The following is a 15,619-nucleotide window of genomic DNA, read 5'->3' on the forward strand; positions in this document are numbered from 1 at the left end:
GTTTTGTCTGCTCTCATTAGAGGTTTCCACCAAAGTGTCTGAGGTATTTACTGACTGAGTGGCTTTCCATCTGCACAAACGCACACATTAACACCCCCCCACACACACTCTGGTGAGCAACAAGGCACAAAAATGACCTGGTTTGAACTCAGCCTGCTATTTGCTTACCACTGCCTTAATGCTTCATCACAATCTGCAGAAAACCTGAGGCACACTATAAGATTCAGACTCCACTTAGCTGTCTTTTACAGTATCCCCACATTTTCTCTCTCAGGTGCTTTCCACAAGCGTCAGCAGTTCTCCTGAGTTGTGGTTTGTGTGTCCGTCATCTTTACTGATCTAAAGGGAGAAGATCACAAGGCCAGGCCGAAGGAGAGTCTGAAGGCCATCTCTACAGGAACCTCTGCCACAGAGTCGTGGAAACACACGTAGAATTCCTGAGGGACGGGCTCGAGCAGCATCCGTCTGAAACAACAACAACAAAACACATTTGATTACATCTGTGATTTTTTTTATTCACTAAATGTACGAATAATTAACTTAATTATACACTTTTCAAAAACATTTATAAAGTTCTCTGTGGAAACTACATAAATCCTACAGTCATACTTGTTCCATTTTTTCTATTGGGCTGTCTCAAATGTTGTCAGCCTTCCTCGTTAGTATAGTGGACAGTATCTCCGCCTGTCACGCGGAAGACCGGGGTTCGATTCCCCGACGGGGAGTTCTTTATTGCTCCCTGACTCAACTCTGTTGCTCTTGTGACTCACGGGTTGTAACCTGCTGGTTTGAATCTGTCATTGGTTGACTATTTCAGGAGGTGTCCCCCCCTGGTCCCCTGCACGGCTATCTGCGTGTTACTCTTTTCAAAATCGGTGCTGCTGTGTGAACCAACAACAACAACAACAACCTCCAAACTAACAAACAGCTGGCTTTTATCTCCAATGTGAATGTGCACAGTCAGCATTCAGTCCTGTGTCAAACTACTCTGCAGTAGTCACAGGTATTTATCGTCTACACCTTGGATTGGCTGAAATGAAATCACAAAGCCCCGTGAACACAGCTGACCTGTTATTCTTTTCCGGCTATATCAGCTATAATACGACATGTTGTCCCTCAATTCTTCAGCCTTCCTCGTTAGTATAGTGGACAGTATCTCCGCCTGTCACGCGGAAGACCGGGGTTCGATTCCCCGACGGGGAGTTCCTTTTCCTTTTTCACAGAACACTGATCTTTGTTGTGTTGTTGTATTGCAACATTTCCCTCAGGATGACTCAAATTTCATCTTATCTTAGAGCTCTTCCTACGATGGCAAACACACAATCTGCTGAAGCTATTGCAATGTTGTTTTTTTGGTCTTCAATGACACTCAAACGTCTCAGGACGCTCACAATCACACAAACCAAAGCACACATTCACCGTAAGAGCCAAAAGCAAACATCTACACTACAGCTGGGTGACTCTTTTTCTTTGAGAAGAGAAATGAAGCTGATAATGTTAAAAAAAATCTGAAAGAAGGTTAAAAATGTGCTCTTTCCCACTGTTGGACTGTTTATTCACAAGCGTGTATCCCTGTGGGGACAGGCTACAGAAACTTCTTGACCCTCGCTCTCCCATGATCATTTTCTTCCTTTGAACTCAAATTTTAACTTGACCTCTGACTTCCCTGCTCTCTCTTTTCTCTTTGAAGTACCAAGACCAGCAGCCTCTCCAAGACAAATTCAAAGCACCGTCAATCAACTCAACATGGGAAAGTTTTCCTTCCCTCTTTCCCTTTCAGCTCAAGCATTATGCTGCCTACTCATTCCAGTCACAGCAGCAGACTGAGGTGAAAGCAGAATCAATAGATTTGGAGCTCTAAGAAGAAACACAGTGTCAGTATGTGGATCAAAGTCATTGTTATCCCTTCCTTTCCCTACAGTCCTCTAGTACCACTCTTGACTACAGCTATATCCTGTCTCTTGCTGCTGCAATATCAAATTTCCTCACACGGATCAGTTCACAGAGGACGATACATGATCAACCGGGCTGAAACAGAAAGCTGACTGGTCGCATTCCCCGAGAACTGAATCTCACCAGACGCGTACTTCTGATCAAAGGGGAAGCTGACGTACCCTATGACCCAGTAGGTCATGGTGGGAGCAGGTTTCCTCTGGTCGGTCCAGTTCTCAGGTTTACACTGGAACAGAACCCCGTGTTCCTTGACTGGACCCAGACCCCAACCACCGCCCTGAGGCCTGTCTGCAGCCCGGCGACCCTGCGGGGAAGAAAAACAAAAAAACAACCGCATGATTAAATCAGGGAGATTAATCAATATCAATTATATCGTTTTGATATTTTGTCGTCTTCCTGGTGAGATCAAATCTAAAACCAACAGTTCTCTCCCTTCCTTCAGCCTTCCTCGTTAGTATAGTGGACAGTATCTCCGCCTGTCACGCGGAAGACCGGGGTTCGATTCCCCGACGGGGAGTTCCTTTTCCTTTTTCACAGAACAATGACCTTTGTTGTATTGTTTCTATTGTGTACACACTCCAATCAGCCTCAACATTAAAAGGACTAGTGAGGCGAACGCTGATTATCTCGTTACAATACAATGCTCTGTTGGAAAACCTCGCCTCGTGCTGTTCATGTGAATGCCACTTAACACGTACCACCAACAGAGAAACTGTTGAAGACCAAGCACACCCCCTCGTGGCAACTGCACTCACTAGGAAGTGCTCAGGAATGTCCCGAGGAATGTGACAGAGCTCAAGGCCTCCACTGGCACTAAGTAGAGTGTATACCTCCATCAAGCCTAATCCACTATCAAATATTCATGTCTAATTCCGTGTTTTTGAGGTTGTGATATTATTCTGTAAGTCCATAAATTAAATTTCTTGTCAAAGTTTATGTTTTAGGGTGAAAATGTTATTTATATATGGTACATGCATTATTTCTATTGTTCAACAACAAATCGACCGCATCTTTTCAATGAAGACAAAAGGAAGAAAAAGAAAATACCCGCGTTGACGTCCATTAGTGTTACCATAGTTAATTTACATAGATATACAGTTATACATATTGATTGCTTCCTGAACAGTTCAGGATCAACCCACTGATTTATAAATTATTTAAAATAATGCTTAAATCACATATTTAAAAAAAACAACAACCCACAAACGTACCGCACCAGAGTCCACTTTGGACTGAGGACTACTAAGCGATGTCGGTCAGGTTGTTTAGTCCACACCAGGATTCAACTGACAGCTAAAACAAACCCGGCGAACACACACGGTCCATTTTGACCAAATCAAGCAGGCTAAGAGTGACAGCACCCCCTGTCATGCTACTGCAGCGTTTGTTTTGTTTTGTGTGGTCCAATACGACACACTGAAACTCAAATGTCACCTTCCTCGTTAGTATAGTGGACAGTATCTCCGCCTGTCACGCGGAAGACCGGGGTTCGATTCCCCGACGGGGAGTTCTTTTCGCACCAACAACCAACTACAATGACCTTTGAACCCAAAACTCACCCTGGCTGGCAGGCTCTGCTGAAACGCGGCACGTATGGAGAGGCAGCAGTGGTGGAAGTTGCGTATGAGCTGAGGGTGGATGGAGCCGCTGAGCTGAGCCACTTCTCTGTGAGTAGGAGCGATGAAGATCCCCTGAACTGTTTCCATCATGACATAATGGAACAAGGTGTTCTCTGCACCCGAGGTCAGTCTGTCACAAACACAAGACAGGGAGGTCAGACGTACTGTTTATATGTGACTGGACTGAAAGAAAAGGACTGTTCCCCATCACCTACTTCATGGTGTTATACATCTCCTCTGTCTCCCTTTCAGTCAGAGTCTTCTTCAAGGTGCCCAGGTAGAATGGGTTTGGGTGCTTCATCCTGGGAATCTGAAGTAAGAACATTACATTTCAAAATTAAAACAATATAACAAGAACAAGGTCCAATAACATTTGTATTATCGCAGAGATTAAGCTTTAAAACATCAAATCTTGTAGTTGTTTCCCACAAAAACCCAAGAAATGTGGCCTTAAAGACCAAAAAAGTACATCTGTGATTGTGGGTATTCAGGCAGCCTGGTGGTTAAGGTGCTGACCATGAATGTTAAAACATTACCTAAGATTACCTACGATGAGAAATCCTTTAAAACAACTTTATAGACTGCTAATTAACAAAGAAACAACCAAACAGCAATAAACACAAGTTCTACAATTTAAGAATACAGCTGTACCTTGAAGAGGCCCCCGCTGCCTCCACTCCCATCAGACCCACCAGACCCCATCGAGTCCCGTCGCGCCCCCAGCTTCCTCGCCGAGTCCGGCGTGGAATGTGGACTGAGGCCTGGAGCCACTGATGATCCAGACCCTGACGCAGCATCCATCTGCCCCTCACTCCCGCTGTCCGACAGGCTCCTCTGGGGGCTGGACCGCCGGGCCTTCTCCCGAAACAGACTGCGGCCTCTGGAGCCCGTGGAGGAGCCTTTAACTGCTCCGGCTAGCTTGCTGAGGACGGGGGAAGAGGAGGCCAGGCTGTCAAGGCGGTCGCGGGCCGTGGCGGCAGGAATGAACCAGTCTGCACAGGACAGGCAGGGAGCGGGCGGAGCATTCAGACGCTCCTCTATACCTGCCTCCAACACCTCCAGCTGCAGCAAGGTGGCCTTCACCTGGGGTCAGATCGAACCTTTGGTTAGTTTTGGTTCTCTTGGCTGCAACAGTAACCAAACTAAACAATGAAGTAGGAAGTACTAGTTTCTGTTCATGTAGAGGTGTCAAACATTTGTACTATGTCAGGAATTTATATTAAAGTTCAACAAGGTTTACCTGATCTACGTAAACACAATCAGGTCCTGGAGAGCCCAAAGCTGGTGAGGCACAACCTCCTGCTTCCAACAGCACACACTGCATGAAGTGCCTCTGAGATAAATAAAGACAACCAGAGGAAAAATCATGTGTACAATAAAAAATATTGCGATGAAAGGAAGAGGACAGCCAGTCTTTTCCTTTGTTACTCAAATGGAAGCCAACCAGTGTGTAAAAAACATAAAACGGACTAGCAAGTAGTTGGTTTACTGTCTTGAGCTTGATGTACTGCCTCAACTGTGTGTTTTATGAACAGGACCAATCGCCTTACCAGCCCCACTATGAGGAGAAAGTGTCGTCCTTGCGGCTGGCTGTAGCCTGGCGCTGCGCTGCCGCCGCCGTTGGCTCTCTGCTGGGGAAACACCTCCCTCCAGATGACCAGCTGACCCACTCGCTGCTCGGACGCCAGCGGCAGCAGGCAGTAGTGCTGGCAGTACAGGCACACATCCAGCAGGTCTTCTTTGGGGAGATGGTTGGCGATCAGGTAGGACTGGAAGGATGATTAAGTTGAAAAATGTAGGGACATAACTTATTTTTAATCTCCAATAATTTATGTGCTTGCTTTTGTTTTTGTCGTCTTTTAAATGCAATTTTCATGTTTTCCATAATGTCTTATTTTTGATGTATACAAGTAAAGCACCTTGTATTGGTTTGTATCTGAAGGATGCTATATAAATAAAAAGGAACATTATTATCTCTATAAAACAAATCGTGCACAGACACGACAAAAAAATGAGTGATAAAATAATTTGGACTTGGTGATTCTCACACCTTCACTGTCACAAAAGATACAACGCAGTCGACTGCTCACTGTCCTGCTACCTTCTCCACCTTAGTTAATATGTAAACAGTAATTAGGTTGATGATTTGTCACTGAGCCACAGAACAGGCTCATCGTGTTATCTCGTGTGAAAGGTCATCTTCTGCACACAGTGACTGTTAGCTTGGGCTCATGTTGTTGCCAGTTAACTGTCTAGACTTCGGGGGAGGATATAAATAGGATAAAGCCACACTGGAGCATGTGTGTGTGACAGCGACATTTTTCTATTTACACTTTTATTTAACTTGAACAAATCTGTCTGGGACATTATCGGTCTTCTCCCTCTGAGGTCAAATATAGATTTATATAGATTTTGCTGATAAAGAAGAAGAATGGTGGGAGGATTGATCTGAAGCCAGCATTTTTTGATAATTTCTTTGTCTTGCAGCCATAAAAGTATTTGATCGGTATATGCTGTGGCCTTTCAGAATACTTCAACGGTACAAAAAGGTGAAAAAGACACCTACCTTGTAGAACAAACAGGAGCCGAGAATTACATACAGACGCCTCAGGCCAAAAAAGTCCTCAGACTGTTAAAACAATAAAGACAAAAAATTAAAATGCAATAAAGAAAACAAAGACACCAATATTGGAGGAGGCTGATGACACAGGACGGTGACATTGTTGAAAGTTTGACAAATAATTTGTGAGTGAATGTAGATTGATTTATGTTGGAAGAGCAAATGAGACATTATTCAAATGGTGGTCGCCTGTCTTATTTTAGGAACATAACTTAGCAACAATGTTATCCACAACTCAAAGATATTCAGTTTACTGTCAAAGGGGAGGAAAGAAACCAGAAAATATTCACATTTAAGAAGTTGGAATCAGAGAATTTTACTGTTTTTGGTTAGAAATATTGTTCAAACCGATTAAATAACTATTACAATAGTTTCCAATTAATTTAATAGCAACCAGTGCAGTTATAGTGTAACTGAGTAACACAGGTTCTCACCATTTCTCCAAAATCAGAAGACTCGAAATCAGAGAGAACAGTGTCCACCTCCATCTGTGGAAAGAGGAAACACATGATATTATATTTTAAAAAACATGTTTAAGATGAAAAGAACTGTTTAAATGTTTAAAACTAAGATGTGCCAAAATATTGACATGGTTATGTGGAACAGTATTAAAAATATTTGCAATGTGCAGAGAAAATAATCCCAAAGTTTGCATTAATGTAACACAACAAGTTAGATGTGAGGGCCACGTAATGGCAAAGATACAATATATTTAATCTAATGTGCTGTCCAGTTTCTTGTTGTTTTATTAGTAATATTTGCATTCATCAAATATATTCAAGGACCGGTTGAAATGAAATCTAAATCTAACTTCAATCAGTCTGAGTGATATTTATCATTTCTAACAGTGGACACTAGAGGGCACCATAGCTGCATTTATGACATCACATTCACAAGAACAGAGATACACAACCATCTGTTTTAACTGTCCTGTGGCTAACTACTGCTCCAAGATTTAATTAGATCTTTCAATAATATTCTTGTCCCAGAGTCCTCAAACACACACACACACAGAAATGCACCTTGATTTCTGGAGGCAGCGTGAGCCATCGGACCGCCGGCAGTCCGTCGAGGAAAAGTGTCCCTGAGACGTCGGTGGGCGAGGCTGAGGAGCCGTCCCTCAAGCGAGATGGCTGGATGAGCTGCTGGAAGAAGAGGCAGAAGAAATGGTCCAACCGGGGACCGTGGTCCACCTTACAGAAGGCCCTGTGGAGGACACGATGAAGAAATGACTGTCTTAGATGTAAGTCAAGATATTGTAGAGGGGAAAGAGGTTTGAGACATTAAAGACTTTGTGTAAAATACAACTGGTGTTTTGAATTAGTGAAACTATTTCAGTTTTGCATTAAGCATAAAAAAGATAGCCAGAGAAAGGAGGTATCATCCAGCTCTCTCAGCGGGACGACAGGAAAGATGAGAGCGACCAACCTGTCCAAGGAGCCGTACATCACTTTTAGAGTCCGGACTACATCTCCCACCACCGTCTGCAGATACAGCAGAGGAACCCTGGAGGGAAACGGAAAATGTCAAACGCAGACTTGGATCAACTTCAGCTTCTTATCAAATATTTGGACTTACTGCCAGGAACCATGATGGAAAAGCAATTTATACTTTATTGTTCTGTCTACACGTGGGTGTTCCCTTAAGAATCAAACTTTTGAGCTTTTACTTCTATACCGAGGATGATTGATCGGGTTGACCTGGCGGCTAAAAGCGAAGTTGGCTGATCTGACACATTTCATGAACAATTTTACAACCTCCTGACAGAGATATTCATCCTGCCAGCAAAGGACAAAAAGAAGCACATGTGCACATTGAAACTGAGAATAATTGATGGTCCTTTTCAATTGTTTTTACAGATTGTGCTCTGAAATGTTTCCTCTTCTCCAAAATGTATTACCACACTTGCATCGAAATCTGTTACACCTGCCACATGGAATCAATTGATTGATTTTTCAGCCAGCAGTTAAAACAAAATGCAGCGGCTCTATCTCAGTGTAATAATCTGTATCTGTGTGTTCGCTGCCTCTCGCTACCTCTCAGCAGGAAGTCCGATGACCAGCAGGTTGTTGCTGTCCTTCCAGTAGCCCACATGGACCAGATGTTTCCCGAGCAGGAGAGAAGAACTACAGAGGAGAAGATTGCAATTTAAGGACATGTGACAGAAAAAAGTAGGGTAGGGTTAACATCAATACAAGGTAAAAAATCTCCCCCCCACTGCCAAAATGTCTCCCTGCTCACTGTTGCTTTAAACTCAACTGTGAACTGTGTTGATATTCAAAACATCCAGCAGCGAACTGGCAGAACAGTTCAGAAGTTTGAGGAGCTACAACAAAAACAATTTGGGAACTTAAACCGCCTCCATCATCACCACATTAATGCTGATGCCTTAATTTAATCTTTATATAAAGGGGCCAATCTTTTCTTGAGTGCCAAAGGCTTAAAAGTGGTAAAAAGGTTGGAAGAAATTCTCAGAAAAAAACCCTCAGTATGCCCACATCCTTCTCATGAAACAACCAGGACTATGTCTGAAGAAGTTTGAGGGTTTAGAGAAAATGTGGTCTTGATTGTTAGAAACATTATTACCTTACAGTATCACTGGTAACTGGTGAACTATCTAACTCCATTACACTTGAGTATAGAAGCAGTATTATAGGCGTATAACTTTCAGACATTATTAAATGGTAAGAATAAAACCACTCAGAACAGTTAATCAGTTATGTTTTGTGTTGATAAGACAGAAAATTAGAAACAGAGCTGCAACAATTATTATATAATTTGGAGAATTGATCGGCAACTATTCTGATAATCCATGAATCGTTTAAGTAATTTCTCAAGCAACAATGTGAAACATTTGCTGGTTGGAGCTTCTTAAATGTGAGGATTTGCTGCTTTGGGGTCTTTGGGTTTTAACTGCTAGTTGGACAAAAGTCGATTTAAATGTATTTTTCAGTCACAGATTGATGAATAAAAAACTCTCTACTGAATCAGCTGTATATATATATATAAAATAAATAGCTGCAACATTATTTTTTCCTTACCTGATGATCCGCCCTCCTGTGACGTTCTCCAGCATGTCACACAGCGTAAGGAAAATCCCCCTCACTCCTTTCAGCTGGCTGGATGCTTCAGACACTGGGTACTGGTACAAGATCTCCTCCTGCACACACAAACACACAAAGAAGCAAAGTGTCATTTTAAACCCGCGCCAAGAAAATCATACACGAGCAGAAAGGGAAATCTTTGGTTAGTTGACAGAAAAACGGCACATAAAAATGTGAAATATCTGTCGCTGGATGCAACAGTGTCCTCTGAATCATGGACAGCCAAGAGGAATGAACAGATGAACCGCTGGATGTTTATTCTGCCACCTCAACAATGTTTCTGTCCAACCCATTCTCTATGTGGAACAAACAAGGAAATGTCACTTTGGAGATGAATGTTACTAAAATATTTTACAGTTTACTTTCCAGAGAAAAGAAAAGCAGATTCAAGAAATACAGGAATTTGACTGGAAGCTCAGAGAAACTCTCAAATACTTCACAGCACCAAATGTCACACACACAAAAAAAACCCTTCATACAAACTATAAAGCAGAGATGAGAGAGCGCTCCGGCCAGATTTGGGGTATTGTTTGTGATATTAGTATTCCTCTCAGCATGCTGGCAACTTTGAAGGATACAGGGTGGATAAGGGCTGAGCCGCTGAGAGGATCAGAGGATTGAGTGGTGGGTGAGGGGATAAAAACCTTGAATGAACGGGGCCCTTTCAGCCTTGGCAACAAGAACAAAGACAAAAAGAACAACTGACACACTGAAACACTTCAGTTACATTTTGTTTGCACATAGAGGCAACAAAAAGAGCTAAGGTCACAAAAACATCACACTGTTAAAACTCAAAAATACCACCACCGAACCTCTCCAACTCCTGCTACCCTGCAATAAAAAGACTAAAAAATCAAAGTCGTAGGAGTTTAGTGGGGCTCTTGTGCGGCACTGCCATTTGGAGAGTCAGCTGCTGGCTGATGTGGCTCCAGACAACCCGTGCACTCCATCTCGACTGCCGTTCAGGTCAAGAGAGAGAGAAAAACAGTAAAACTCTGGCTTGCAGATACTGAAAGGAACTGCAGAACCATGAAGTGCAACCATAAAGAAAACATCAACCTGCCAATAGTCGTCCACAGGGAAAATAAGATTACAGTGTAGGAGATGACGGTCAGCAAATAAGTAGTTTGCTTCTCAGAGCAACAAAACACACACTTTGGGATTAACACTTCACTACAAGTTGACGGTGTCCTACCTTATGGGAGAGAAAACAGCGCTCTCTGCATGAACCCCATTAAAATTATTTTATTCATAGACTGCTGTACTTCAGCCAAAATAGGCATCTGTGGATTCACCCGAGAGGAAGTAGAGTTCACAGCTTTAAAGTGACAGATCATTTGTTGACAGGAGCTGTGCCTCAACTTCTCCCCTTTCCTTCTGTTTTCTGTTAGTAGCACCCGCAGGTGTTGGAAGACGTCCAGAGCAGTAGTTTTCGGTAGGAGTCTGACTCACATCAGAGATATTCTGAGAAAACTTTCCAATCCTGGGCTTGGGATTCCCTACACAACTCAGGTCACTCGAACACTTAATGATCAGGATACATCTCTAAGGTTGTATTGTGGACAGTCCACGTGGTTATAAAGATTTCCACTGAAATCTATGCAACAAAGAAGAGGACAGCAAATTTACATTTTTGTTTTGTAAGTCTTCTACCTTTTCTGTATTTTCATTACCCTGTAAAGCACACTGAATTGCACTGATGTATGAAATATTCTATACAGGTAAAATTGCCTTGCCTTGAACAGAAAGTCATCGGGTTTTACCAAGACCCACAGGGAGGGAAACAACAGCCTTTATCTTCTGATTGGTACTAATAATGTGCCCTATCAATTCAGCAACACTTTCCACAGTAAGGCTACACATGTACATGATGTTATCTGGTCACCTGAGGGCAAAAACTCCGTCCCTGGGTGGGCTTGAACCACCAACCTTTCGGTTAACAGCCGAACGCGCTAACCAATTGCGCCACAGAGACTTGCATGCAGCATATTCCAGTTTCATCTTCAAGCCCCACCCACCGGTCGTTGGTATGTACCTCAGGACATTGGGCAGGCCATTAAGGTAGAAATTTACAGAAACTCAGAGGCTGGGAGGACTGGTGTTGACTCTGCAATGCCTGAATGACTTGAATGAGGCTTAATTACCCACAATCAGGAAAAGCATAATTAGCTGCAGGGTTCTGTGGCTGTATGGGAGTGTCACTCCATGGCCCTTTTGTGTGACATAATGCTGTGAACTTTAACCTCCCCCGATCCAGAGGACAAAGGTAATGCATCTAAAAGCACGTCGACTGCCATTAAACAACAAAGGAGAAGCTGCTATGTTGCTCGGCCACTAGCATACCTACGACCGATTGTTTGCCCACATAGACAGATTAAAAACACATTTACCTTCAATAAACAATCAGGATGTGAGGTGATGGGTTTTAAACTGGTGCACAAGATCAAAGTGAGTGAATACTAATCAAACAATCATGTTTTTGCTTTGTGAGACACAAAGCTTCCAAAGTTAAAACCATGTGTAATGACCAAGAGAGATTTTAAGTCTTTTTGTGAACAAGCCTTTTTACATGATCTTTACTTATGTGGCTGGACCTAGGATGATTCCAGACCCTGAGATGAAATTACAATATTTTAAATCATTATTTTTAGACATAAGACACAACTAAGCATGCTCCTCTTAGAAAATATAAGTTTAAAGGTTCTCCCTTGGTTGTCAGACCAGCTTTAAGATATCATTAATGAGCAAAATCTTGTTTGGGCAACTGCAAGAAAATCTAAAAGTAACACGTCCAGGATAAGTTTTAGCTATCTAAGAAACAAATGTGTTTCCCTAATCCATAAATCTGAAGCAGAATTTTATGTTAAAGAAATGTGACAGCTTAAATAAGCCTCCAAATTTGAGAAGGTCTTTAGGTCAATGTCTTCAGGCACCAGGGACATGTTGATTCCACATTCATTAAAGTTGGAAAATGAAATTATTACAGACAAAATAACTATGCCTAAATACCTTAAGAAATTATTAAGAAAAAGAGATGATACCTAATGTATGGAAGGCAGCACATTTAACTCTTTAATTGAAGGCTGGAGACCATTCTCTTCTGTTAAACGGGCTGGTTAGCATAGGGTTGTCTACAAAAGCAGTTCAGTAGTTTGAAAACAACTTGAGTGGTAGAACACAAACTGTCCAAGTCGATGGTCTATGTTCAAGCTATTTGAATATACAAAATGGTGTTACCATTATAGAATAATAATTTGTGTTGTAATGTTAACAACATAGAACAAAATTGTAATGCAGATGACACCATTATGTATAGTTCCACCTTGACATTAGCGAGTGCAATGGGTAATCTACAATCGGCTTTGGATCAGAAGAACCTTTGCAAATTGATGTACATGATGTTACCTGGCTGCTTACGCACAAAACTGTCGTCCCTGGGTGGGCTTGAACCACCAACCTTTCGGTTAACAGCCGAACGCGCTAACCAATTGCGCCACAGAGACAGGTCTGGCATGACCACCAGGGGGCGACCATATCATTTTCAAGTCCCACCAACCTCAATTTGCTATGTACTCAAAAGTTGGCCTGGGTAATTAAACAGAAACTTTGATCGTGACATATGAAATTTTTGTTTTGTGCTTTGCCCAGGAAATCTTGGTGGCCTCTGAATGTCACTGTCTGGTCAAATATATTTGACCTTTGGTCAGGAAACACTGCTTTGTTTCACAGCTCTTAAGCCCAAGACCAAGCATAAAGGGGCCTAAGTGACCTTGAACCAACGACGAAGTTCAGGTTCTATTAAAAAAAGATTTTTGAAGGGGACATCCAGAGAGAGTTCAAGATGCGAAGGACAGGAAGGAAAGACACACAAGGAGATTCCTTTTTAGTTATGTGATAACACAGGGGGTTTGCTCTGTCCAATGTCCCTCCAATTTGGATACAAGGACACAACATCAATGATGCAGTGTTCATTTGATTCTGCAACTCTGACACCAGCTGAGATAACAGAAACCGAAATTCATTGTTGGTTCAAGGTCACTTTGGGTGCTTATGCACAAAACTGTCGTCCCTGGGTGGGCTTGAACCACCAACCTTTCGGTTAACAGCCGAACGCGCTAACCGATTGCGCCACAGAGACAGGTCCAGCTTAACCACCAGGGGGCGTGTGGATCATTTTCAAGCCCCACCGACCTGGATTTGCTATGTACTCAGAAGTTGGCCTGGGTAATAAAACAAACTTTGATCGTGACATATTAAATTTGTGTTTTGTGCTCTACCCAGGAATTATTGGTGTGGTGTTTCTGCCTCTGAATGTCACTGTCTGGTCAAATATATTTGACTTTTGGACAGGAAACACTGTTTTGTTTCACAGGGCACAGCTCTTAAGCCCAAGACCAAGCATAAAGGAGCCTAAGTGGCCTTGAACCAACAATGAAGTTCAGGTTCTGTTAAAAAAAGATTTTTGAAGGAGGACATCCAGAGAGAGTTCAAGATGGCAAAGCACAGGAAGGAAGGAGACACAAGAGATTCCTTTTTACGTATGCGATAACACAGGGGGTTTGCTCTGTCCAATGTCCACCCAGTTTAGATACAAGGACATAATAGCAACGATAGAGTGTCCAGTTGATTCTGCAACTCTGAAAACAGCTGAGATAACAGAAACCGAAAGTCATTGTTGGTTCAAGGTCTCTTCGGGTGCATATGCACAAAACTGCCGTCCCTGGGTGGGCTTGAACCACCAACCTTTCGGTTAACAGCCGAACGCGCTAACCAATTGCGCCACAGAGACAGTTCTGGCATGACCACCAGGGGGCGTGGGGATCATTTTCAAGCCCCACCCACCTGAATTTGCTATGTACTCAGAAGTTGGCCTGGGTAATAAAACAGAAACTTTGATCGTGACATATTAAATTTGTGTTTTGTGCTCTACCCAGGAATTATTGGTGTGGTGTTTCTGCCTCTGAATGTCACTGTTTGGTCAAATATGTTTGACTTTTGGTCACCTTCGACAGTAAGGTTGTTCATGTAAATGATGTTACCTTGTCACTTAAGGGCAAAACTGTCGTCCCTGGGTGGGCTTGAACCACCAACCTTTCGGTTAACTGCCGATCGCGCTAACCGATTGCGCCACAGAGACAGGTCTGGCATGACCACCAGGGGGCGTGCTGAGGGGACATCCAGAGAGAATTCAAGATGCGAAGCACAGGAAGGAAAGACACCTGGCCCGACCGATATGGATTTTTTGGGGCCGATGCCGATACCGATTATTAGGGGGAAAAAATCCGATAACCGATTAATCGGCCGTTTTTTTTTTTATATAAAGTTTTAACATTTTATTAATTTAAGTAAGATATCTACATATTTACTTTTTTTTTTGAACAAATGGCTGCTTTTGAGCCTTTCAGACACTTCTACAAAGAATTAAAGGCAGAGAAATAATTTCAAATCCTTTTTATTGCTGAGTCAAGCAGCATATCAACATGACAACCATCCAACATTAGGCCTACAACAAGGCACCATTAGCTACTGCTCTTCACGACGACAGGAAGACCGACTGATCATCTCAGTAATATACCACGGATTTATCATGAATCAAACTCGGACCAGAAAAGGGGCTATAATCGGCCGATTTAATCGGCTCGCCGATAAATCGGTCGGGCCCTACAAAGCACAGGAAGAAAAGAGACACGAGATTCCTTTTTACGTATGCGATAACACAGGGGGTTTGCTCTGTCCAATGTCACTCCAGTTTGGATACAAGGACCTAACAGCAACGATGGAGTGTCCAGTTGATTCTGCAACTCTGAAAACAGCGGAGACAACAGAAACCGAAATTCATCGTTGGTTCAAGGTCTCTTTGGGTGCTTACGCACAAAACTGCCGTCCCTGGGTGGGCTTGAACCACCAACCTTTCGGTTAACAGCCGAACGCGCTAACCGATTGCGCCACAGAGACAGGTCTGGCATGTCAACCAGGGGGCGTGACAATCATTTTCAAGCCCCACAGACCTGGATTTGCTATGTACTCAGAAGTTGACCTGGGTAATAAAACAGAAACTTTGATCGTGACATATTAAATTTGTGTTTTATGCTCTGCCCAGGAACTATTGGCGTGGTGTTTCCTCCTCTGAATGTCACTGTCTGGTCAAATATATTTGACTTTTGGTCACTTTCGCCAGTAAGGTTGTTCATGTAAATGATGTTACTTGGTCACTTACGGGCAAAACGGTCGTCCCTGGGTGGGCTTGAACCACCAACCTTTCGGTTAACAGCCGAACGCGCTAACCGATTGCGCCACAGAGACAGGTCTGGCATGACCACCAG

The 15,619-nt window shown here is 42.9% G+C and overlaps 1 protein-coding gene across 2 annotated transcripts in view; it reads right to left on the reverse strand.

Moving 5' to 3' along the window:
• Positions 1-3: 3 nt before the first annotated feature.
• Positions 4-15,619, reverse strand: part of intu (inturned planar cell polarity protein) — a 36,377-nt gene continuing 20,761 nt past the window's right edge. For both annotated transcript variants that reach the window (XM_084344255.1, XM_084344256.1), the window contains 13 exons: positions 9,234-9,352; positions 8,229-8,318; positions 7,621-7,698; positions 7,215-7,398; positions 6,627-6,680; positions 6,139-6,201; positions 5,123-5,341; positions 4,813-4,905; positions 4,224-4,655; positions 3,788-3,882; positions 3,513-3,702; positions 2,115-2,257; positions 4-465 (listed from right to left, as the gene is read on the reverse strand). In XM_084344255.1, coding sequence (XP_084200381.1) covers positions 354-465; positions 2,115-2,257; positions 3,513-3,702; positions 3,788-3,882; positions 4,224-4,655; positions 4,813-4,905; positions 5,123-5,341; positions 6,139-6,201; positions 6,627-6,680; positions 7,215-7,398; positions 7,621-7,698; positions 8,229-8,318; positions 9,234-9,352 — 1,872 coding nt within the window. In that variant the 3' untranslated portion in view covers positions 4-353. The remainder of the gene's footprint in view (positions 466-2,114; positions 2,258-3,512; positions 3,703-3,787; positions 3,883-4,223; positions 4,656-4,812; positions 4,906-5,122; positions 5,342-6,138; positions 6,202-6,626; positions 6,681-7,214; positions 7,399-7,620; positions 7,699-8,228; positions 8,319-9,233; positions 9,353-15,619) is intronic.

Source organism: Pagrus pagrus, assembly GCF_965226575.1.
Source record: "Pagrus pagrus genome assembly, chromosome: 22".
Classification (NCBI taxonomy): Eukaryota; Metazoa; Chordata; class Actinopteri; order Spariformes; family Sparidae; genus Pagrus; species Pagrus pagrus.